This window comes from Carassius carassius, chromosome 16 (genome assembly GCF_963082965.1).
Source record: "Carassius carassius chromosome 16, fCarCar2.1, whole genome shotgun sequence".
NCBI classification, from domain to species: domain Eukaryota; kingdom Metazoa; phylum Chordata; class Actinopteri; order Cypriniformes; family Cyprinidae; genus Carassius; species Carassius carassius.
In genome coordinates, this window is record NC_081770.1 from 4900417 (window position 1) to 4924179 (window position 23763).

The following is a 23763-nucleotide window of genomic DNA, read 5'->3' on the forward strand; positions in this document are numbered from 1 at the left end:
ATGAGGTTCAGGTCCTGTCTGTGGTACTACAGTTGAGGAGATAATATCCATCTTTATCTTGTCTTGAATGGAGTAAAACTGTTCTATCTCTTTCAAATTTCAGGCCAAACCTAGAACACCTCTCTAGAACCCAGCCCACACCTCCAGTGTCTTTATAAGCTCATCGGGTCCTCCTGTTCAGCTTCATTCTTTACTGTCATCAGTAAACTCTTAAGAGTGTCGATTTACCAACGTTGTCATCCAGTCATCATCATCTGGTCTTCAGTCAACATCATATGCAGTCGTCTTCTACAATGAAACTGCTGTGGTCTCTCTTTGTTCTGTTGGTCTCCAGTCTGCTGGTTTCAGGCAGGGTGGTGCAAAACTTTTCAGCACCTACACCTGCAGGATGTCCTGAATTCTTTCTGAACACTCAACAGGGTCGGGTCACTCCGACTGAACTGAAAGGAAATCATTATAAAAGAATCTGTCAGGAATATTCGGGGAATGACAGATTTGCCACATATTATAATACCCAGTTGCATATTCCTGTATGGACAGCATATACATTTATTGGAACTGGTGGAAACAGCAGATCTGGATGGAGAACTGAACCTGGGGTGAGACTAAAACAAAATATCAGTCAGTGATATCATTCTACATATATTTATTTGAGCCTGTCCTCCAACAAAAAACGACCATATAGGTCGTTTGTGCAAGCATTTATTACTACCTATATTTACGTTTTAAAGTTAAGCGCCCTCTAGCGGGCGTAAAAATAATGACAGTATCGCGTTGCGTCTGTCGTCATGAATTGACATATAACGTCATTACCAATCAAAACGCACGTTTATTTAAATGCAATGTGTGGGCGTTTTACACCGATCTCACAGTATTTCCTACATATTTTACTAGGTGGCTTATTCGTTCGAATGGCCACACCTAACCCCACCCCTAAACCTAACCCTCACAGAAATCATGCTAAATTATGATTTATTGAGCATATTCATTTTCGTGCACGTCCGTTCCCTGGGATCGAACCCATGATAGCATGATGACATATCAAGGTATAACGCAATAATCTACTAACTGAGCTACACGAAACGCAAACCAGAGGGCAAATAAAAGAGTACAAAATATTAATATGAAAACGACCTTTTGCCGATAGGGGCGCAACTGTAGAATACGCTCTGATGGGTCATATTTCAGGGATTTGGACAAACGACCTATACAAGCGTATTGGTTGGAGGACAGGTTGATTTATTTTTATTCTGCATCGATTAAATGCAATGATAGTGTATTGGCTTATTGATAAAATCTCCAGTCATTAAAACCTTGCAGGTGTTGCTTTGTGTCAACTTTTTTTTTTTTCTATCAGCAGAGGATGCTTTCATTAAAATTGCAATAAATGCAAACATTGGTTGATCATTTAATGTAATTTCTTTATATCACATTTAAATAGATGTTCATTATATTGGGCAAACATAAAAACAAACAAAAAACTAACAACAAAAAAATCTATTTAAAACATAATGAAGTTAAAGCCACAAGTCTACTAATACTTCATTTTGATATTTCAGAATATAATCTCACAAACTGTGAAGTTTATGAAAAAATTTCTAAGACAATGTCATGTGTGTTTTTAGAGAAGGCTCATAAAAGGTTAATACTATTGATTTATGACCCATGTAAGCTCTTCTTTGTGCTATTATATCATGTCTGGACCAACAAACTCCCCCATTCATGATTCTATTGTTCTATTATTCTTTTGTCATTATTCTTTGTTTTCATTCCAACATTATTAGCTTTTGTTCAGGGGCCCATTTCAGAAACAAGGTTAAGTGGAAACTCTGGGTACACTGTAAAAGTCAAAGTCAAAGTCAAAGTCACCTTTATTTATATAGCGCTTTAAACAAAATACATTGCGTCAAAGCAACTGAACAACATTCATTAGGAAAACAGTGTCAATAATGAAAAAAATGATAGTTAAAGGCAGTTCATCATTGGATTCAGTGATGTCATCTCTGTTCAGTTAAATAGTGTCTGTGCATTTATTTGCAATCAAGTCAACGATATCGCTGTAGATGAAGTGACCCCAACTAAGCAAGCCAGAGGCGAAAGCGGCAAGGAACCGAAACTCCATCGGTGACAGAATGGAGAAAAAAACCTTGGGAGAAACCAGGCTCAGTTGGGGGGCCAGTTCTCTGACCAGACGAAACCAGTACTTCAATTCCAGGCTGCAGCAAAGTCAGATTGTGCAGAAGAATCCTCTGTTTCCTGTGGTCTTGTCCTGGTGCTCCTCTGAGACAAGGTCTTTACAGGGGATCTGTATCTGGGGCTCGAGTTGTCCTGGTCTCCGCTGTCTTTCAGGGATGTAGAGGTCCTTTCTAGGTGCTGATCCACCATCTGGTCTGGATACGTACTGGATCCGGGTGACTGCAGTGACCCTCTGATCTGGACACAGACTGGATCTGGTGGCTACGGTGACCTCGGAACAAGAGAGAAACAGACAAATATTAGTGTAGATGCCATTCTTCTAATGATGTAGCAAGTACATAGGGTGTTATGGGAAGTTTTTCCGGTTCCGGTTTACCTAATTAATGCAGCCTAAAAATCCTTTAACGGATTTGGATAATAAAAGTAGGGCTGGGCGATATATCGAACGATATGATCATGCGCATCTAATCAGTAAAGCTGCTTCCGTGATCACCGCTAAAATCTCCATCACATAATTGGAGTGGCATTTAATAGACAGCAGAGGTGGGACTTTCAAGTCACAAGCAAGTCTTCAAGTCATTTCCAAGTCCTCAAAGGGTTAAAGTTAATAAGATAACTAAGTGACTAATTAAATGATGATTGTACATTAGTGATGAACTTCTGCTGTTAACAATCAACATCACTGAAGTAAAGCGAAACACAAGAACTACAACTGAATTTAGCCACAGCCTTCAACTGAAAAAAGAAAAAAAAAACACTATGCCACCATAATTGTCAGGGTTTGCTTTAGGTAGTCTCTTGACCCTTTTACTAATTCAAAGCAATTTGATTCAAAACAATTTCAATATTGTTTTCGCAACAAACATGTATGCATTGCTGAATCAAACCTTGTAGTAACAGATGATCTTATGCTTTTTCTGCTTATAGCTCATGTTGACTTGGACATCGTGAGATATTCTTCTTTGGATTGTTGACTGACATTCAGTTTTTACCAGAGTTGGGACTTTCAAGTCACAAGCAAGTCTTCAAGTCATATCACAAGTCCTCAAAGGGTTAAAGTTAATGAGATAATTAAGTGATTAAGTGATGATTGTGCATTAATGATGAACACCTGCTGTTCTTGAGAAATTACAGAGGATCAGATGTTGATGTTTTATTGGTTAAAGTGATGCAACCATAATGGAGATCAGTGTTTGCTTTAGTGGGGCTCTTGACCCTTGACTAACATGTTAGATCTCTTTATGTAGCATTGCATGAGGTGCTGTAAAGCAGAGAGAAGACATTAATCAGTATGAGATAGGTGGTCAGATTACAATCAAATTAACATTAGCTCTATTTAAGTTTGGCATAATCAACCCAGTAAAACTGCACTATGGAAAAAAAAATTAAGTGAATTTTAAATCTACTAAGAGCATACAAAATTTGAAACCTATACTCCATAGACACACACAGACATCAAGAACCAGCATTTGACTCTCAACAGTGGTGACAATCAACAAAATGTTGCATGCTGGGTAAAACCTTAGTAAAAACTCCCGTCATGCACTGCAGTATGAAAAATTGTCACCACTGTTGAGGATCGTGTGATAAGTGTGTTTGTCTAAAAACCTGAACTGATTGTCTCCTTTTGTGTCTTTCAACATTGAAGCATTGTGATTTTTTTTTTACTTCAGTTCAGTAATAGCTGAGTGTCAGTCTACTAACCAAAGATAAACACAATTTCATGATGTTCAGTCATCATGAGTTATAAGCAGAAAAAGCAGAAAATCATCTGTTACTGCAAGGTTTGATTCAGCAATGCATACATGTTTGTTGCAAAAACAATATTGCAATTGCTTTGAATCAAATTGGTTTGAATTAGTAAAAGGGTCAAGACACTACTTAAAGCAAGCCTTGACCACAATTATGGTGGCAGAGTGTTTTTTTTTCTTTTACTTTTTTTTTTCAGTTGAAGGCTGTGGCTAAATTCAGTTGTAGTTCTTGTGTTTCTCTTTACTTCAGTGATGTTGATTGTTAACAGCAGATGTTCATCACTAATGCACAATCATCATTTAATTAGTCACTTAATTATCTCTTTAGCTTTAACCCTTTGAGGACTTGAATATGACTTGAATACTTGCTTGTGACTTGAAAGTCCCACCTCTGATAGATAGAGCCGTAGATCGCTGACAAGCCACGCCATATCGCATTCATTATCGAAGGCGATTCATCTGCGATAATGAACGCGATATGGCGTGGCTTGTCAGCGATCTACGGCTCTGTCTATTAAATGCCACTCCAATTATAAGCAGGTGATGGAGATTTTAGCGGTGATCACGGAAGCAGCTTTACTGATTAGATGCGCATGATCATATCGTTCGATATATCGCCCAGCCCTAAATAAAAGCATATTAGTATGTTATGTGTATGCCAGGTTAAAGAGATGGGTCTTTAATCTAGATTTAAACTGCAAGAGTGTGTCTGCCTCCCGAACAATGTTAGGTAGGTTATTCCAGAGTTTAGGCGCCAAATAGGAAAAGGATCTGCCGCCCGCAGTTGATTTTGATATTCTAGGTATTATCAAATTGCCTGAGTTTTGAGAACGTAGCGGACGTAGAGGATTATAATGTAAAAGGAGCTCATTCAAATACTGAGGTGCTAAACCATTCAGGGCTTTATAGGTAATAAGCAATATTTTAAAATATATACGATGCTTGATAGGGAGCCAGTGCAGTGTTGACAGGACCGGGCTAATATGGTCATACTTCCTGGTTCTAGTAAGAACTCTTGCTGCTGCATTTTGGACTAGCTGTAGTTTGTTTACTAAGCGTGGAGAACAACCACTCAATAAAGCATTACAGTAATCTAACCTTGAGGTCATAAACCCATGGATTAACATTTCTGCATTTGACATTGAGAGCATAGGTCATAATTTAGATATATTTTTGAGATGGAAAAATGCAGTTTTACAAATGCTAGAAACGTGGCTTTCTAAGGAAAGATTGCGATCAAATAGCACACCTAGGTTCCTAACTGATGACGAAGAATTGACAGAGCAGCCATCAAGTCTTAGACAGTGTTCTAGGTTATTACAAGCGGAGTTTTTAGGTCCTATAATTAACACCTCTGTTTTTTCAGAATTTAGCAGTAAAAAATTACTCGTCATCCAGTTTTTTATATCGACTATGCAATCCATTCGTTTTTCAAATTGGTTTTTAAAACCCGACAAGTAAACTTAACTCAAACGGTTTGAGTAAACAGATATCCTTAAGTTATGTTAACTCAAACCGTTTGAGGAAACTGATTGCGTTAAACCATTTAAGTTGAAAAAACTAACAGTTATGAGTACTCTGAACTTAATTCAGTTGAGTTCACTGAAAGAACATATACATTGCAATTAAGTAATTAAGTTATTAACTGAGAGATAATTGAGTTTTAGTGATGAACAGCTGCTGTTAACAAACAGAATCACTGAAGAAAAGAGAAACACAAGAACTACTACAACTGACTTCAGACACAGCCTTAGATGAAATCAACTGAAATAAAATACATGAAATCTCTCAAGATCTGATTAAACAACCCCACAAACAGCATCACCAGCTCCACTTATTAATAACCAGACTGACTTTATTTCTGTCAGACGTCTACAGAAGATCTTATTGAGAATGAACTAAGGTTTAGATGTTGATTTATTGTTTCATTTGAAGTAACCATGTTAGAGATCAGTGTTTGCTTTAGTTGGGGTCTTGACTAGTGGTGTCCGATTCGTGAAAGAATCGTTCAATTTAACCGGCTCTTCTTAGTGAATCGGTTGAACCAGTTCACTAAATCAAACTGAATCGTTTGAAACGGTTCACGTCTCCAATAAGCATTAATCCACAAATTACTTAAAATGATAACTTTTTTAACGTGACTGACACTCCCTCTGAGACAGAATAAACCAATATTCCGGAGTAATTCATTTACTCAAACAGTACACTGACTGAACTGCTGTGTAGACCGAACTGAAGATCAGAACACAGAGCCGAGCCAGATGACGAACGAACACGCCCACTGCTGGAGCAGTTCTCGTTCTCGAGTCAAGAGCCGGTTGCATCGGTTTTCAGATCACCAGTACACTGAACTGAGAATCGTTTCTGTCGGACGCGTCCGATTTGAGAACCGATGAGCTGATTCTCGTTCTCGAGTCAAGAACCGGTTGCATCGGTTTTCGGATCACTAGTACACTGAACGAAAACCATTTCTTTCGGATGCATCCGATTTGAGAACCGATGAACTGATGCTACTGCGCATGCGTGTAAAGTATCTCGGAAAGTGTGATAAAAGATCTATATACATTTTTATTATTATTATTTATTTTTTTAAGATGAATGTTTCTAATCTGTATATTGTAGATTATTTATAGGCCAGAGGGGGTTTCAGGTAAGTTGGACAATAATTAAGAACTCTAAAGACTCTATGTTTAATAGGAATAAGGGACGATTTATGAAATATGTGTACTGTATTTATAGTTAATGATGACACATTCACAAATTGAGTTTGTAGTAAACATATAGAGTTAGAATAATGCCAAAACCTCACACACACACAAAACTTGTTTTACTCACACCCAACGATTCACAAACAAACTTTTGCAAATACAAAACATCACTCACAAACTAATACATTTTGTTCTGCAAATAAAAAACGTAGCTATCAAACAAATACAGTACGTTTTACATATACAAAGAAACGTATTTCTTCAATGACAAAAATATCCTCCAAGTACAAACTAAAATCTTTCAAGTATAAAAATAAAATCCTTCAATTAAAAATCCTTCAAGTACAAAACAAAATCCTTCAAGTACAAAACAAAATTCTACAAGTACGGAAAAATGTCACGTGACTTTTGGCACAAATTTTTCGCCTTGCTGATCCACACGCCTTCAGATCCACACGCATGCTAGTAAACTGTCATGTAATTGGCACTCCACAACAGCAGGTGGCGCTGTTGGCGACTTGCTTGGCGCCACCACCGACATGGAAACAGAAGAGAAGAAGAAACGCTAGCGTGAGGGACGTTTTGAACCGAACACGATGAGCGGCCAACAGGTGAGTTTGCAGTCATTTCTGGTGAAAAATCAGCCTGAAGGGGTTGTTATTCGCTATAACAACCGGCTCGCTATACATGATCCCGCTTATTACATTGCACAAAATAATGATTTAAAAATGAGTTTATTGATTTTAAAAACGATTGTATTGCTTCCGCTAAAGAAAATAGTCCGTTCCGCGTCCATAGCAACGGTCTGTTTTCATGGCAAGGGTGTGTTTGGACCTCCAAATCAACCCTGGTCTTCTCCTGCTAGTGTCTCATAGAATATAGAGGCTTCATTCCATGTCAAATCAGTCAGAATCCAGGAAAGTGGTTGCAGCAACATCTCGGATGAAGAGTTTTTCTATATTATATTTGGGTCCCAAAACTAAGGCCTGTAAAAATATTCATATTTTTGTCAGTCCTTGAGATTGTCATTCTTATAGCATCAAAACACTATCAGAGAACCATGTTTGGGCATTAATATCTTAAAGTGTTATTCATAGCCTCACCAAACTTTCCAGGATGGAAGACAAACATGTTCTTAGTATAACTGCACCAAAGTTTGTACTGCATGCCTATTGAGATTCTGCAAGGCCCTAGATTTGGGTAAATGGCTAAACCCCTGATACTTATGGGATTATAAACTCATTTTCTGCATCTGTATGATATCAATCATTACATTTTCTTTAAGCACAATCTTGTATTAATCGTGTGTCAATATTTGAGGTCTCTATCACTAATGGTCATGAAGATATTAAGAATAAAGCAAAGTGTAGTTTTTGGTCATTTTACTGGTCCTGTTCAGTTACACCAGTATTTTTGACCTCATACATTTTTCCTCTTTTCCCCTCTCTCTAGGAACTGCTTGCACAAACAATGTTAGAGAGAATCCACACACGGCTCCAGCATATTGTCAGTCAGCAACACTTGACCTGGATTACCTTGAATTTGTGTGTTTTTTGTGTGTTCTTTAGTGCTGCCTCTAACCAGGTTCTCATCCCAAAATGCATTTTAGATGCACTCACAGAGCTGCACAAGTTGGTTAAGAAAGAGAAAACCAGGTCCCCATAGTAAAAAAAAAGAGAGAAAGATGTTGTATTTCTTTGGTAGTTCCAACCCCCCAGATATTTTAAGATTGCATTCACACTACAATAAAAAATAATACAATCTACATGTGTTTGGTTTGAACATTCATTATGACATTAAGAGAGCTGAAAGTCTTAAAGTCCGCTGCTAGCACTGCTTGAGGAAAGCTATGCTTCCTGCTGCCACTGGCAGTCCTAACACGGGGTATGTCTGCTGGTCTGATTTGATTAAACAGAGAAAAATCAAACATTAGACCACCTCACTGATTCAGAAATATTTATTTGTGTAACTGTAACATCTTACAAACCAGTTATTAGCAGGGGCACTGTTCTGTAAATGTGTTCTTTTTGTATTTGTGCTACAATTGCATTGAATCAGGTCCTTTGCTGAGTACGTTTTACTGTAAGCCTAGTAAGTGATGGACATACTGCACAGTAAGTAGGTAGATGTCTGAGCCATGTGATTGGGAGTGTCCCAGGGGATTTATGGCTGCCCTTAGTGCTGCCATTTGTTCATCACTCAGTACATCGCCCATCTCAGGAACAATGACACATCAGGCAGGCCACTGTCCTCCCAGTCCAAATGTGGTAGGTACAATCCCTGAAAAGACATGTAAAGTGTTTATGTAGGGCAGTGGTTCTCAAACAGTACGAAGCGAATCTTCTGTGCCCTATTATCTCGCGTTCTCAGCGATCATCTACGAGCAGTATACTCCTCTCCGCGGACGCGATGAGTCAACGAAAGGTAGGAGCCGTATGATGGGTTATCACGAGGAGGCACTTATGAGAGGTTCGTTGCAGCCTCTCTACAGGTTCTCTCCTTGATAGCCTATGGCTACAGTAAAATATGCATACACTTCCCCTGTGCACTAACGCCATTAGGAAGTATCCGCGCTCTGGAGTGTATTTCTTAAGTCGCCTCGCGTCTAACCCCCACCGTTTCGCTTCTGCGGTCGCCGAGGCCCCGCACGAGGTGTTGGTTAGGGGCGATATGTTCGGCTTGAATATGAATACAGTGATGCACTGGAGTTCCATGTGCTCGCTCTCCCCCACTCGAGCGCGTTAATCAACAGTTTTGCTCTTCAAATGGTGGATTACGGCTCACACAGCCGCCGCGTTTTCGCTAGCGGCTTGGCCCGATGTTATCTTGTTGGATTGAATCCTGCCGTGGATACGCTTCAGGATTATATACAACGAAACGCAGCGAGTTTGACGCACACGCTTTTCTTCATGTTAATATGCCAGGGACTATGCCCTTCACTGAGAGCGCTGTTAGACTGCTAATGCACATCTACCCTCTCACTGCAGTCCCCATACTCTAACTTTGACTGTCTCGCAGCAAGGGCACCTCGAGCGTCATTTAACTGAGCTATCATTCGCGCGCCCCCTCAGACACTCTGCACAATCCAGTCTTCAGAGTTTGAGGGACATTTTTACATCAAGGACCCAGACCACATTTGATAACATTTTGTAACAGACTCCAGAAATACACAATATTAATTCTGAGACTGAATAACATTACTTTTTTTTTTTTTGTCAATGTATGTTCAAATTAATGTCAATGGGATGCATTTTTGGTGAAATTTATAAAGACATTTGTGGAAAAATAGTCAATTTCTAGAAAAAGTCAGAATTAAAAAGTTGTGTGTATTTATATATATACCCCCCCCCCCTCTTGAACCTCCCTCAAGGACCACTGCCAAACCCATTGCCAAGTTTATTCTTAAAACTGATTGAATATACTTTAATTCAAATAAAATCTTCGCACAAACTTCATGCATATAGTTCTTTTTAGAAATAAAATAGAAAATTAAATAAAAAAAATAGAAAATTAAATAGAAATCCTGTCTCCCCCTCTAGTGGATATTAAGTGTAAGACCTTCATTGCCAAGATAATGAAAGTCACTAGGATTTTTTGAGAAGGAAAAAGTCTGACCAGCTACAGCAACGAGTCAGACGAGTCTGAAGATCTCAGCTGAATTTGGTGAAACATTCAAATTTTATTCGTTGTCAATTACTCTCATAATAAATGATAATAATGTTCAAATATATGTTGGCTTTCTCAAGGCCAACAAAGAAGACTGAAAAAAAAAACATCATTCAATTTAGTATGTAATAAAACTAATATTACTAATTGATTTAATAAATTTAACTATATTAATTTTCCCAATTAATTATTAATGTCACACACACCTACCTAGTGCCTTTTGAGTTAAAAGATGAGAGTGGTAAATGTTACAGACATATTATCATGGAACTGTTCAGTCTATTATTGATTTTTATTTCCACTTCACTTTTATCCAAGGAGACAGAACTATTTGCACTGTATTTACAGTGGGAGAATATTCATACAATACTATAAACTACAAATAATTTAAAGAGGTGACTTGCAAGTAGCAGCAGCACGAATTATGTGCGCAGCAACATCTGATTCAAATAGTATGTTAATTAACAGTGAGCGGTGGTTTCAGACATAGACATGTATAGAAAGGCTAGATGGCTCAAGGCGGAGTCAGCTGTGTCGTCACTTGGCGGCCATCTTAGGTCAGGAGACTGCGCTGCTGCTCCCTGCTGCTGTGGACGGAAGGTGAGTGACATACGCCAACTAAAATGCTCTTAACTTGCTGAATTCTTGACGGATTTACAAACGGTTTGGTTTATTACACACCTTATTAACGTGGCTATGATTTGTGCTGATGCCGATGTTTAAATTGTAGCTTCACGTTTTGAGAAACGCTTAATATTGCAGCGTAGCTGTGTGTTTCATGGCTGCCCTCTACTCTAAAGTGATACCACAGTCGACATTTTCAATTATTAACAGGTTTCCTGAGACCAACAACGTTTCTTGACAACCTAATCTTTTGTCTAAATGTCATTTTATGGATGTGGTTGTATTTATTTGCTGGCTAGCAGTGAAGAGGTCGTAAGTGAGTCACCAAGCAATTGTAAATTGGTGGGAGAGGCAGGGTTATTCTTTCGTTTCAACATAGCTTTGAGTTACACATGATTTCCAAGTGGTTTGGTTTCTTAAAAACATCTTTACATTTGGATTACTTTGTTGGTTTTTTGTTTACAGAACTTCTGATTACGCTTGTGGAAAATGAGAGCAGGAGAGGGAGGGAGCTGTATTGATTATATTGTATTGATGGAAAGAGTTTTGTGTCCAATTGTGTCTTAATGTTTTTTTTTTTTTTTTTGTATATTTTGTATATTTTTTTTGTAAGTTTTTTCTAATTGTGTGCCTTTGGACCTAAGTAAAAAAACAAAAAACAAAGACCCATCTCTTTTCTCTTTATTTTACAGAATGGCAACTTGAGACAGATTTATATTATACATAAATTTACACATGTATTTAATAATGTAAATATTAGTAATAAACTAAATTGCACTATTTCATGTTTCATGTACCTTATAAATATTGACATCATTACTGTGTGTGTGTATGGGTATACCTAGTACTTTACCTGTCTAGTCTACTTAATATACTATTTTCTTAATAAACTCCGTGGCTATAATTTTTCACAAGTATGCAGTTAAATAGCCGCATCCCTGAAGTTTATGACACACCAAGCCGTTTGAAAATCGGTTGAAAATTGAGCAAAATATAGTTTCCCTTTCATAGGTCACTTCGATGCTGCGGTGACGTCACCACGTATGGGAACACCTTCAGTGTGTGACGAATGTCTGAAGCCCTATACCATCCCGCCAATCTTATTGGCCAAATAGCGCGTGGCACCGCCCAGCATGCGTAAGCATATATATACCTGGTGCCGCGCGCCATTTACCTCAGATTTCATTCCTTCAGTACGAAGCGAATCTTCTGTGCCCTATTATCTCGCGTTCTCAGCGATCATCTACGAGCAGTATACTCCTCTCCGCGGACGCGATGAGTCAACGAAAGGTAGGAGCCGTATGATGGGTTATCACGAGGAGGCACTTATGAGAGGTTCGTTGCAGCCTCTCTACAGGTTCTCTCCTTGATAGCCTATGGCTACAGTAAAATATGCATACACTTCCCCTGTGCACTAACGCCATTAGGAAGTATCCGCGCTCTGGAGTGTATTTCTTAAGTCGCCTCGCGTCTAACCCCCACCGTTTCGCTTCTGCGGTCGCCGAGGCCCCGCACGAGGTGTTGGTTAGGGGCGATATGTTCGGCTTGAATATGAATACAGTGATGCACTGGAGTTCCATGTGCTCGCTCTCCCCCACTCGAGCGCGTTAATCAACAGTTTTGCTCTTCAAATGGTGGATTACGGCTCACACAGCCGCCGCGTTTTCGCTAGCGGCTTGGCCCGATGTTATCTTGTTGGATTGAATCCTGCCGTGGATACGCTTCAGGATTATATACAACGAAACGCAGCGAGTTTGACGCACACGCTTTTCTTCATGTTAATATGCCAGGGACTATGCCCTTCACTGAGAGCGCTGTTAGACTGCTAATGCACATCTACCCTCTCACTGCAGTCCCCATACTCTAACTTTGACTGTCTCGCAGCAAGGGCACCTCGAGCGTCATTGAACTGAGCTATCATTCGCGCGCCCCCTCAGACACTCTGCACAATCCAGTCTTCAGAGTTTGAGGGACGGCGCGGAGGCTGGCAAAGATGGCCAGCGTATGACTGTTCACACAGCCGCCGCGTTCTCGCTAGCGGCGTGGCCCGATGTTTATCTTGTTGGATTAAATCCTGCCGTGAATACGCTTCAGGATTATACACAACGAAACGCAGCGAATGTGACGCATGCGTTTTTCCTTCATGTTTGCTTAGGACTGTGCCCGCCTCCAGAGAGCGCTGTTGGACTGCTAATGCACATCTAAGCCTCTCACTGCAGTTTCCACACTCTAACATTTGACTGTCTCGCATCAAAGGCTCCTCGAGCGTCATTTAACTGAGCTATCATTCGCGCGCCCCCTCAGACACTCTGCACAATCCAGCCTTCAGAGTTTGAGGGACGGCGCGGAGGCTGGCAAAGATGGCCAGTGTATGACGGCTCGCACAGCTGCCGCGTTCTCGCTAGCACCGTGGCCCAATGTTTATCTTGTTGGATTAAATCCTGCCGTGGATACGCTTCAGGATTATACACAACGAAACGCAGCGAGTTTGATGCATGCGTTTTCCTTCATGTTCTCTAACATTGACTGTCTCGCAGCAAAGGCACCTCGAGCGTCATTTAACTGAGCTATCATTCGCGCGCCCCCTCAGACACTCTGCACAATCCAGCCTTCAGAGTTTGAGGGACGGCGCGGAGGCTGGCAAAGATGGCCAGTGTATGACGGCTCACACAGCTGCCGCGTTCTCGCTAGCAGCGTGGCCCAATGTTTATCTTGTTGGATTAAATCCTGCCGTGGATACGCTTCAGGATTATACACAACGAAACGCAGCGAGTTTGACGCATGCGTTTTCCTTAATGCTTGCCAGGGACTGTGCCCTCCACCAGAGAGTGCTGTTGGATTGCTATGCACATCTAACCCTCTCACTGCAGTCCCCACATTCTACATTGTTTGCCTCGCAGCAAACGGTGCTTCGAGCAACATTGGATTGAGCTGTAATGCCAAACGTTCCCTCAGACACTCTGCGCAATCCAGCTTTCAGAATTCGAGGGGCGATTCAAGGGTCCTGCACAGACGACCCATTTATGACGGCTCGCACAGCCGCCGTTTTTCGCTAGCGGCAAAGCCCGATGTTCAATCTGTTGGCCTAATTCCTGCCGTGGACACGTTTCAGGATTATACACAACGAGACGCAACGGCTCTTATACATACACTTCCCCTGTGCACGAACGCCACAAGCTTTTCGTGCCCGGATATTTTAACATGTATGACAGCGTTGCAGGAAGCGGAAATTTTGAGACCGCTAGTATGGTCTCGGCCGTGTGTGAACGCTTGCCCGACATTTCTCTATGGGTGTTACGCACGATTTGTCATGGATACACCATTCAGTTTCAATAAGGCCCGCCTCCTTTGCGCAGAATTCTTTCCACGGTGGCGAAGCCGATGGAAATAGCGGTGCTGCGACAGGAGATGTCAACTCTGCTGAGCAAAGGGGCTATAGAGGAAGTACACCCCTCTCAGATGGAGGCAGGGTTTTTTACAGCCGTCATTTTGTGGTAAAAAAAAAAAAAGAAAAAAAAAAGAAACAACACTGACGGATTAAGACCCATTCTGGGTTTACACCATCTGAATCTTGCACTCAGGAAGTTCCTCAGATTCGCTTTAGAGAGCAAAGCGTATCAGTATTTCTCAAAATGCATGGATGGATCTCTGGCCCCGTTGCGGCACCAGGGCGTTCGTGTTTGAACTATTTTAGGCGATTAGCTGGTGTTTAGCGCAATCGCAGACTCAAGCACACTCTCATGGGGATCTTGTGCTGAATCATTTAACAGCCTGGGCTTACGTATGGAATGTTTCACCCCGTTGTCTCCGCATCGGACGATTCCGGTGACACGGCGATGTGTGATGTCGCTTAAAAATATGCATGTCAACCGAATTCTCCTGACCGGAGTCCGGCTGGGGATTTGCGCTTCCCGAGAGACTGTCACGACGGATGCGTCTTTGACCGACTGGGGAGCTGTTTGTCAAGGGAGTTGGCACATAAACAGGTTGAAATTACTGGCTGTTTTTCTGGCTCTCCAGTATTTCTCGAATCTGCTGATCGGCCGTCATGTGCTGCTCAGATCAGACAAGACAGCGGTTGTGTCATACCTGAATCATCAGAGAGGATTATTCTCTCGCCCCCTGTGCAGGCTGGCGAAACATGTTCTTTGTTTTCAGAACTAAATTCTATCGATCCGAGCTGTTCATGTCCCCGGACGTTGGACTTTGGATCGAATTTGCTATCCAGGCAGACTCTGGAGCAAGCGGAGTGGGGATTGCACCCCCAAACGGTGAGTCTCCTATGGCAGATTTTCGGGGAAGCAAAGTGGAATTGTTTGCGTCAAACACGACTGCGCATTACCCGCTTTGGTTCTCCCTATGCCCTCCAGCACCCCTGGGCTTGGATGCATTAGCCCACAACTGGCCCAGGACCAGTTTGTATGCGTTTTCCCCCAATCTGTCTGATTTCGGCGATATTACGCAGAATACGGGTGGACAGGGTGGAACAGCTGCTGCTGGTGGCTCCGCGGTGGCACACACACAGCCGTGGTTTGTGGATCTGATCAATCTGTTAGCGGGCTCTCCATGGGAGATTCCCCTCAGACAGGATTTATTATCACAAGCACAGGGACTGATTTGGCACCCGAGGCCAGATCTATGGAATCTGTGGGCGTGGCCTCTGAGCAGAGTGAGTTCATATGTCCCGGTCTTTCTGCTGAAACTACCGAGACTAAACTGAATTCTAGAGCAGCTTCTACGAGACGCTTATATGCTTTCAAGTGGAGATGGTTTACGGCCTGGTGTGAAACTCATAATATGGATCCAGTTTACTGCCCAGTGGCGTCAGTACTGGAGTTCCTTCAGGAACGTTTTTCGGATGGAGTGACACCAGCTACCCTAAGGTTTACGTGGCAGCCATTCAGCTTACCACGAATATATAAATGGTGCCTCAGTGGGCCGTCATCCACTGTTTCTCGTTCATACAGGGTGCGCGACGGCTGAGGCCTTTCCGCCCCGTGCGGGTCCCTTCATGGGTTTTTCCATTGTGTTGCATGGTTTATCAGGGCATCTGTTTGAGCCCTTGGAATTGTTCCGGATAAATCCTGACTTTTATAGCACAGACTCTGTGGAAGTGTTGTTGCGACCAAGGCCTAATTATGTCCCTAGGTCGCATCTATCCCTTTCGCTTTCAGCAGGTGGTCCTGGAGGCTTTTTCTCCTGCTGCGGCGGAGTCTGGGGATCTAAGTGGTGGACTCACTGGTGGTGGAGTGGCAGAATTGTCGTTTTTCTTCTTGGGAAGTCGTGGCCTAATGGTTAGAGAGTCGGACTCCCAATCGAAAGGTTGTGAGTTCGAGTCCCGGGCCGGCAGGAATTGTGGGTGGGAGGAGTGCATGTACAGTTCTCTCTCCACCTACAATACCATGACTTAGGTGCCCTTGAGCAAGGCATCGAACCCCCAACTGCTCCCCGGGCGCCGCAGCATAAATGGCTGCCCACTGCTCCGGGTGTGTTCTCACAGTGTGTGTGTGTGTTCACTGCTCTGTGTGTGTGCATTTCGGATGGGTTAAATGCAGAGCACAAATTCTGAGTATGGGTCACCATACTTGGCTGAATGTCACTTCACTTTCACTTTTTTCACTTTCAAGTCTTTGCCCTGTGAGAGCGTTAAAGACTTATGTGGATCGTACTGCCCCATGGCGTGAGTCTGACCAGCTGTTTGTCTGTTTTGGACATAAGAATAAGGCCATGCAGTTACGAAACAGCGCATGTCCCATTGGCTGGTGGAGGCTATTTCCTTGGCCTATGAGGCGCGCGGGCTCGCTTCGCCCTTAGGAGTAAAAGGTCATTCCACGAGAGCAGTGGCTTCTTCTCAAGCCTTTCTCAGTGGATCTTCTATGGATGATATCTGTGCTGCGGCAGGCTGGTCCTCACCGAGCACTTTTATCAGGTCTTACAGTCTGGATGTGAGGATGGCTCCTGGCTCCCGGGTTCTCTCCGCTTGACCAGATGCTTCCTTGGATCCAAGCTATCAGGTACGTCAGGCGTGATGGTATAGCGTTCCCATACGTGGTGACGTCACCGCAGCATCGAAGTGACCTATGAAAGGGAACATCTCGGTTACGTATGTAACCTTGGTTCCCTGAATAGGGAACGAGATGCTGCGGTTCTGGCCGTGCCGTACCTTGATAGCTTTCTTCTTCGTCATGAAATCTGAGGTAAATGGCGCGCGGCACCAGGTATATATATGCTTACGCATGCTGGGCGGTGCCACGCGCTATTTGGCCAATAAGATTGGCGGGATGGTATAGGGCTTCAGACATTCGTCACACACCGAAGGTGTTCCCATACGTGGTGACGTCACCGCAGCATCTCGTTCCCTATTCAGGGAACCAAGGTTACATACGTAACCGAGATGTATTTCAGCACTACATGCACAATAGACTTTAATGTTATAACTGGACGAGCGGTCCTGTCCTAAGATGGCCGCCGTGTGACGTCGTCGGGTCCCATTGGCTCTCAGCGCCGGTAAGCTATCTAGCCTTTCTATACATGTCTATGGTTTCAGACATTACTCTTATAAGACTCTTATTCTGAAAGAATGAAAGACCGAGTTAAAGGCGGAGCGATTCGACCAATCAGATGAAAGGAGCGTTTCAGCGCCGCCCACAAGTGCGAATGAAATATTGAAGCCATAAACCGTTTTTTAAACCCCAAACGACAAAATGTGAAATCGAGCCAAAAACTCGTTTTCCGTTTGTTAGACTTAATGGAATAACGAATAAACGAGCCCTTTTTCAATTTCTCGTTATTGAATTCATGTTCTCTCACTTGAATCCTCTTGAGTCTTTTCGTTTTCTGTTTTTTAATTGAAAACGGATTTGGAATGGATGGAAGATACCCTGATTCTGATGATACTGCACATGCGTGATTCAGAGTGAAGCCGACTGACTCACAGCGCGTCTGAACCGAACTGATTCTTTTGGTATTTGATTCTGAACTGATTCTGTGCTAATGTTATGAGCGCGGGTAAACCGAGGGCTTGAATGAAGGGGCATTCTGGCGAAACGTAAGTTCATTTAATAACAAATACATCGCAATGGTTTATGTATAGTGGTTTCTGCACTGATGACACCTAATTCATTTACTTTATGTCTTCAAGACTTAAATCCTCATATGCACATTATTGCTGTTACTGTATTTGGGTGCGTTGTTGCAAAACTTAATTGTAAACTTTTCATGATTATGAGGTTTTTAACTGACTAAAGTTATGATTACTGACTTTATATATTTGAATGTTTGATAGACGTGACGCCATTACGTCAACGCCAATGACGTCATTATGTCGAGCGTAAAAGAACCGGTGAACCGTTTTTTTCAACCAGTTTATTGAATCGAACCGTCCAAAAGAACCGGTTCGCGGAAAAGAATCGAACTTCCCATCACTACTCTTGACCCTTGATTTCTGTCTTAGTCTTTTCTCTGACTGTTATAACCGTGTGTTTCTAAAACACATTTGTTGTAACTCAAAAGCCCAGAAGAAATGCCATCAGGTGTTAACCTGTACCTAGGTGTAGGTTGTTATACTTTATATTGGTGATTATGTTTATTATTATTCACAGTTATTGATCCGTACGTAGTCTTATCTCTGATGAAGTAGGTGTTGTATAATTAAAAGTGGTTCTAGTAAAAGTGACACTAAGAGCCAGTGGTTCTGTGATAATCAGTTAATATAAAAATGACTTTCTAAACATTTTGTACACATAAATTTTTCTTCTATGCCAGTAATTGGTCAAACACAGACATTAATAATCAGAATATGAACCTCTACAATGGTGACGAAAAAAACATGCTGCAATGCATGCTGGGTACTATTGTAGTACAAAACTCATCCATGGCTCCCAGCATACTCTGCAGCTTTTTTTTTATGGTCACCATTGTTGAGGTTCATATTCTGATTATTGATGTCTGTGTGTGACTAATTGACATCATAGAAAACCAAACTGTTTGAAAAGTCATTCAGATTAACTGATTGTCACAAAACCTCTTCCACTTAGAATCACTTTTACTGTAATAAATCAAATTACACAACAGCTATTTCATCAGAGATTAGACTCTATACAGATCAATAATTCATGGTTATCATCACCAATATAAAGTATAACAACCTACACCTAGGTACAGGTTAACACCTGATGATATTTCTCCTGGGCTTTTGAATTACAACAAATGTGTTTTAGAAACACACGGTTATTACAGACAGAGAAAAGACTAAGACAGAAGTAAAGGGTTAAGAGCCCAACTAAAGCAAACACTGATCTCTAACATGGTGACTTCAAATGAAACAATAAATCAACATCTAAACCTTAGTTCATTCTCAATAAGATCTTCTGTAGACGTCTGACAGAAATAAAGTCAGTCTGGTTATTAATAAGTGGAGCTGGTGATGCTGTTTGTGGGGTTGTTTAATCAGATCTTGAGAGATTTCATGTATTTTATTTCAGTTGATTTCATCTAAGACTGTGTCTGAAGTCAGTTGTAGTAGTTCTTGTGTTTCTCTTTTCTTCTCTAATTCTGTTTGTTAACAGCAGCTGTTCATCACTAATTCTCAATCAGCACTTAGTAAATCACTTAATTACTTGAATGCAAAGTTTTAAAACTTACATGGTTTAAATCAAGGCAATCTGTTTACTCAAACGGTTTGAGTTAAGTTAACTTGTCAGGTTTTACAGTGTAATCCTGAAATGAGGGAAACTCTAGGGCCCCGTTTACACGATGGGAAAACGCAGATATTTCCCTGCATTTTGGCCTGTCATTTACACGAAAACGCAGTTTTTATCCCTGAAAACGATTATTTCTAAAAACTCCGGCCAAAGTGGAGATTTCTGAAAACGCCGGTTATGTGTTGCCGCGTCAACTGGGAGAAACGGGGTTTTAGGTTCTCAAACGTCACATTATGCGCCAGAAAATGCTTAACGTTATGTGAGCGCCCTATGTTTTAGAGTTTGTTTGGGTAACGTTACTGTTTGATTATGGATGCTGTTAAGGTGGTACTCATTTTTAAGTTTGTGCAAACGCTTTTGGTCTGTTTGCATTTGCAAACACAACTGCTGTATTAAATCGAGGAGCAGAGGCGAAGGAGTACACGAAGGTCAGCAGGAAGTTGCTCGATTTTGAGGATTCTGATTGGCTTGCATGGCTTTATCCTTCTCCCTACACTGCCGCCCATAGGTTTGGCATAGTTATGATGGCGCTCGACGGCGTATTTATGCGGGTTGATGTAAACGACAACTTTTTTGAAAACGATGTTGTGTGCACGATGTTATTTTTGAAAACGGAGGGGGGGGGAATATTTGTTTCTCTAAATACCCGGCTATGTGTAAATGTGGCATAGGTTTTCTGTTTCAGAATGGGAGGTTTGTCAAACCTGAGAAAGCAGGGTAAGTCAAGCCCGTTTCTGAAAGAGAGGTAACTTATACTCAGAGTCAGTTACCATGGTAACCTACTCTATGAACCTAACCTGGTCAGGAGCAGGTTTTCTTCGATAAACCCAGAGTTTCTTTCGGTCTCCTCCCCTTTTTAAACACTTCATTGATGCATGCTGGAAAAATTATCTTCTTACTAAGCTTCTTTTTTTTCTTCTTCTTCTACCCCTCCCCCGCCCCAAGTACAAATATAAAAAATTATATTATAAAATAAAATATTATAAAATAAAGATTGATTTTCTATATAAGAAAATTATATAAGATACTTACTCTTGTTTCCTGGGGGGATCTTAATTAAGTGCATTATATGCCAGTGTGATAATAAAAATAATCTTAATGCAAATGGAAAACAAGATTATTCTGAGTGTCTATTATTAAGTGAAAATCTACTGTAGCTCCGCCCTCCATCGACACATAAGGTTAAATACGACAAATGTGAATAACGGCTTCAATGGTGTAGTAATGTTTTGGGCACAGAAACCTAGCTTGTAATGCGATTGATTGGGTTAGAGTCCGGATTTTGCCGAGCTTGTTTTTCTCAATTTTCCCATTACATGTCACATTAGAAGTTATTTTCAATAAAAATGAACAAAATGTTCTAAAAGTGGAAGTAAAGTGCCTAACGAGTGTTTAATAATGATACAACTATTTATAATTGTAATAAATATAATAATTTACAATCTGTTCTCATTGCATCCTGTTAATGTATAACAATACTGAGGTGCAAATGTATCTGCCAGTATAAAGTATAACTAGCATCTAATTATTATTTACACTTAGCCTGTTGCAAAGAACTGCTACTTTTACATGGTAAATAGAATATATCACGATTTTCACTGTACATTTTTTCTGTAAATAGCATCTAGAGCTACTTGCACTTAGCCTACTGTAAATAGGATATATCGCTAAGAAAGTATGTTAATTCCACTTAAAATAGTAACTGTAAAAGTAATTGTAAACAGCCACTGCCATATTTTTCTTTATTGGCAGATCATTTGTAAAGTAAGAAAAATGCACTTAAAATATTATTTATTATTATTATTATTAAAGTATTATTTTATGTATATTTTTGCCCATGATATACCATAAAAGTGATTAGCTATTAGTTCATTAATCTAGTTCAAGTTTAAACTCAGAGTTGGTTGAACCTCCTTATTGAAACGGGCCCCTGGTATTTCCAGGTTTTTCAAGCCACATCACCTCAATCCCAGTATACTTTTACCCAACTATTATTAAAATCCTTACTATAAAAATAAAACAAAACATTTTCTTACAACCTTACGTGAATAATTATGACAAAATGCATTATGAAGAAGAACTGCACCTGCTATGTGGCTGCATTAGAGCTAACGTTAGCATGAAGTTAGAGTAAGAGAGTGATGTTTAACCTGCTGTGAAATTGAAACAATAATAAACTGGGGCCGTCTGCGATGCTTGCAAGTAAAGGGGTCAAAACAATTAGATTCATTTATCTGTGCTGCATATGTGTCCTGATCTAAACTGAAGTTGGTCTGAAACTGCATCTCTGTAATGAAGTCAAGGAGATCATAATGTTTAAGGAGTTACAGAAGCTGTAATCTTATTCAACAAAAGTCTAACAAAGTTGTCTGATGTCTAATTACTCTAAATGTATATGATAATCTTAATCATCCACGTTCTGTTCTTGCATCCATCAAAACAGCTCAACAAGAACCAGCAGGCCTCTAACACGGATTATAAGGGAAATCAAAACGTTTTGGACCGAGGACATCTGTATCCTGTTCTTCACACATGTACTCCAGACGATTCTAAGTCCACATGTACTCTCACTAATGCAATACCACAATCTTCATCTCTGAACAGAGGCCAATGGAAGGTGCAGGAAAGTGATGTTGCCAAGCTTATGAATGACTGTCTGAACACAGGTCACAGCGTGTATGCTGTGGTAGGGGCAGTTCCAAACAATCAAAACAATAACATCAATAATGTAAACATACCAAGCCACATATCGAGTGCTTTTTGTTGTACTGATAACAATATGATTGCCCGGCGTTCTGGGGGTTATATCGCAGACAACCAGGGGAATAACACTCCCGATGACATAACTGTGCAGAACCTGGAGGCTCAACTCACTGGTCACTATGGGGTTAATTTTCAAGTGTTTGGAGGCCGATGTTAGGTGTAGGCACTGAAATAGACAAATGATACTTTAAAATCTGCATGTTAAATTCTAGCTTTGCCTTTTATCTTCAGCACTTGATAAACATGTTTAGATAAATAGAATTTAATTGTTACTGAAAAGCAGAAAATACTGTATGCTACCATCTGCCAGTATTGCCCATGAGGTAAAGTACGATACAAAAAAATGAAAAGAAAAACTAATTATGATTGATCATTTGTAGTATCACTTACAGTACACCACTGTTGAAGCTATTCTGTTTGACTGGTTGCACTGTTAAAATTGTTGGCTTTTTATGAATATTGTTGTTTTTTTTTTGCTTTTCTCTTCTCTTATTTCTGAGTCACTTTGGATAAAAGCATCTGCAAAATGAATCAATGTGTACAATGTGTGTTTTTCTCAGTGTGTGTGTTTCTCATTTAGAAGAAAGGAACTGAAACTGCTGCATTGTTTTCCTTTAATGACTGATCATGCAAGAAGTGTAGACCACAACAGAGCAGTCGAACTAACAACTGTAAGCAAAAGAAAATATGTAGGGCATGAACTTCACATGAACTCAGAGATGTGTGATATCACCTCCTGAGGAACGTGCATGCCAGCCATATCTGTAGAGGACAGATATTTCTGAAACTCATTTTCATATTCGGTATTAAAAGCATTCACTTCAAAATCAAACACTTACTGTAAGACATCAATCGTACTGCTCTCTCTCTCTCTTTTCTCATCATTTCTCTTCATCTTATCTACAACCCCAAATCAGAAATAGCCTAATAAACGCATTTCAATACATGACATTTTAACAGAATATTTCAACAGAAATTACATTAAACTCCATTTCGAGTAAAGTTGGGACATTTTGTAAAATCAAGAATATGTGATTTGTTCACTTTCTTTAACTTTTATTTCATTAACAAAGAAAATATCTTGAATGTGTTCATTGTCCAACTTAGATGTATTTTGTAAATATAAACAAATTTAGATTTCTATGGCTGCAACACACTCCAAAAATGTTGAGACGGTAGCACAATAAAAATGAAAATATTACGTAATATCCCAGTTAAACTGTTTCGAAACAGTCCACAAAGGTAAACTTGTAATAGATCATGAAAGAGTGTAAAAGGTGCATCTCAGTCTTTGCCATTCATTACCACATTTGAATGTGCTTTTTTTTTACAACGTTGTATGCACGTAATTTC

At 40.5% G+C, this 23763-nt stretch overlaps 2 protein-coding genes across 2 annotated transcripts in view; one reads left to right on the top strand and one right to left on the bottom strand.

The window, feature by feature from the left end:
- LOC132159484 (uncharacterized) overlaps positions 1-23763 on the bottom strand; it is a 280693-nt gene that overhangs the window by 149702 nt on the left and 107228 nt on the right. The gene's annotated exons all lie outside the window — the stretch shown is intronic.
- On the top strand, positions 229-22718 carry LOC132159492 (endonuclease domain-containing 1 protein-like). Its single transcript, XM_059569014.1, has 2 exons — positions 229-599; positions 22091-22718. Exons 1-2 carry the CDS (start codon positions 276-278, stop codon positions 22565-22567), a joined length of 801 nt encoding a protein of 266 aa, XP_059424997.1. The 5' UTR covers positions 229-275; the 3' UTR covers positions 22568-22718.

What these genes read in the sequence shown, in the direction of transcription:
- LOC132159492 (XM_059569014.1), top strand. Translation starts at nt 276, where the DNA reads ATGCAGTCGTCTTCTACAATGAAACTGCTGTGGTCTCTCTTTGTTCTG. An exon ending in GATGGAGAACTGAACCTGGG is followed by an intron (nt 600 to 22,090) that starts GTGAGACTAAAA and finishes CCATCAAAACAG; the next exon opens with CTCAACAAGAACCAGCAGGC.